This window comes from Vipera ursinii (genome assembly GCF_947247035.1).
Source record: "Vipera ursinii genome assembly, chromosome: 10".
Taxonomy (NCBI): Eukaryota; Metazoa; Chordata; class Lepidosauria; order Squamata; family Viperidae; genus Vipera; species Vipera ursinii.
In genome coordinates, this window is record NC_139520.1 from 14,020,028 (window position 1) to 14,022,721 (window position 2,694).

Consider the following 2,694-nt stretch of genomic DNA (forward strand, 5'->3'; position numbering starts at 1 on the left):
TTTTGATCCAAAAAGCTTTAACCTTTTTACAGGTCCACCATATATGAAAATACGTTGCATCCTCACCACCACACCTCCAACATTTAGGCTGGTAGTTCGGATACATACTTGCTAATTTTTTGGGATCTAAATGCCACCTATAAAACTTTTTATAAAAATTCTCTCTTAAATTTTGGCCTTGCGTAAATTTTACATTTCTCACCCAAATCTTTTCCCAAGTATCCAAGTATTGTAATAACTTCTTGAATATTCTGAGCCCACTTTACAGCGCCGTTGTAACTTCGAACGGTCACTAAATGAAGTGTTGTAAACCGAGGACTACCTGCCCTATCCGCCGCTGGAGGGAGCCCCAGCAACTGACAGTGGAGCAGAAAGCCCGACGCAACCCCGGCCTTGCGCAAAAGCGCTCCAGCGGCCGAGGCGCTCCAGCCGGGCGCCAGGCTCCACCACCTCCTCCTCCTCCTCCTCCTCCTCCTCCTCCCGCCGCCGCCGAGAAGCAGCGGCCACCGCGGAGAGCCGAAGCCGGCAGGGGGAGCTGCCGGGAGCGCCTGGCCGCCTTCCTCCGCCCTTCCCCTTCCGGAGCCAGGCGCGCCAAAGCCGGGGCCATGCCGCTGGATCACCGGCGGGTGCCGGGCCCGGAAGAGTCGCAGTCGCCGCTGCTCTACGTGCCGGCCGGCCAGAGGGAGAGCGGCGAGGCGAGCAGCCGGGACCCGTCGGCGCTGCAGCCGCTCTTCGCCCGCGTGGGGCTGCTGAGCCAAGCCAAAGGCTCGGCCTACCTGGAGCTGGACGGCGGCACCAAAGTGCTCTGCTCCGTAGCCGGGCCTCGCGAGGCGGCCGGCGGCGGCGGCGGCGGCGGAGCGAACGCCCCCGGCGAGCAGCGCGGCCGGCTGGTGTGCGAGTTCCGCCGGGCGCCTTTCTCCGGGCGCGGCGGCCGCGGCCGGCCGGGCGAGAAGGAGCCGGAGCTGAGCCTGGCGCTGCAGGAGGCGCTGGAGCCGGCCGTGCGCCTGGCGCGCTACCCGCGGGCGCAGCTGGAGGTGAGCGCGCTGCTCTTGCAAGACGGCGGCTCGGCCTTGGCCGCCGCCATGTGCGCCGCCGGGCTGGCGCTGGCCGACGCGGGCATCGAGCTCTACGACCTGGTGGCGGCTTGCGCGCTCAGCCGGCCGGCCGGGCCGTCGGGGACCGAGTGGCGGCTGCAGCCCAGCGAGCCCGAGGAGCGCGCCGCCGCCGCCCGGCTCACCGTGGCGCTCCTGCCTTCCCTCAACCAGGTAGCCGGCCTGCTGGGCAGCGGCGACGGCGGGCCGGCCGACAGCTGGGCGCAAGCGCTCCGCCTGGGCCTCGACGGCTGCCAGCGCCTTTACCCGCTGCTGCGCCAGAGCCTCCTGCGGGCGGCCAAGCGGCGGGCGCCCGGGCCGCAGGAGCCGGCGGACATGGACACGGCCGAGCCCTCCGCGGGAACCGCCTGAAGTCGCCCTCGGGCCTTTTGCGCAGGAGCTGGCGAGCCAGAGCAGCGTTTCCCAACCTTAGGAACTTGAAGAGGCGTGGACTTCAACTCCCAGAATTCCCCAGCCAGCTATGCTGGCTGGGGAATTCTGGGAGTTGAAGTCCACGCCTCTTCAAGTTCCTAAGGTTGGGAAACGCTGAGCCAGAGAACCAGGAGACCGGACGCAAGTGCCACCCGCGGCGTAGGAAGCGGATCGAGGCCAGACGGATGCGGAGCGAGAGAGCTGCCTGACCCACTTGGAACTTCATCTGGAAACTTTCTGCGCCCAGCCCCTCATTTTGAGAAGGGGGTGAACTTTGCTGCAGCGTCTCCCCCAAGAAGGCACCTCCCAAGCCGTGGCTGTTTGACTCCCAACTTTGCTTTGACTTTTTTTTTTTTAAGTTGGGTAACTGGAGGCGTCTCTTGAACTCAGAACTGCTTCCCTTATCTTAACGCTGAAATGTGGTCCTATGGGGGCGGCCTCTGGCCTGTTCGTGGGGTCCTTTGGGTGAAAAGGCGACTGGGTTTCTTGCGAAGCAGGTCAGGTTGAAGTGATGGCTGAGTTTTCGCCAGAAACCAGAGTTAACCGTTACTTGAGTTAAAAAACGAAACAAAGGGGGTGTGAAGTCTTGGCTGTGGGGAATCGGGTTGTGACATTAAGCACTAACATGGCTTGTTTTGTTTATTGTGAACTTGTGAACCCAGGGCAATCCAGTGGTTAACCATACTTTATTTAGTCGTTTGGACAGATAACAACCAGTAGCTTGTGTAAGTGGATGTTTTTAAAAATCAACTTTATTTTGATACCATTTTTTTCCATCTCACTCAAAATTGAGAAAAAAAAAGCCACTGTTTTGCTTTGTTTTTTTTATCCTGGCTTCTTTGCTGCCTCTTTTATTTCTTGTTTTTGATCCTCTTCTAGCTTCACTGAACCCTTGTAAATACATTTTTTTTCTCTTCTCCACTCTCCTTTGGCGCTCTCCTGACTTTCATACAATGTGATTTTTCCTCGGATAATAATTCACCGGGACTTGATTTTCTGCCTGCTATTTAAACACATGAATTCAACAGACCGGTTGCCTTGTTTATATAATTAACGTATCTCTTTTATAAAGCTGGCTTTGTTTCTTTTTCAGTAGTTGCTTTGTATGGAAACATTTTACTCCCTCTCTTTGTAGAGAGTAGAGAATATTAAAGGTAAAGGTTCCCCCGCA

General features: G+C 57.9%; 1 protein-coding gene across 1 annotated transcript; it reads left to right on the plus strand.

Moving 5' to 3' along the window:
* Nucleotides 1-464: 464 nt before the first annotated feature.
* Nucleotides 465-2,694, plus strand: EXOSC6 (exosome component 6). Its single transcript, XM_083370287.1, has one exon. It carries the CDS (start codon nt 606-608, stop codon nt 1,461-1,463), a length of 858 nt encoding a protein of 285 aa, XP_083226413.1. The 5' UTR covers nt 465-605; the 3' UTR covers nt 1,464-2,694.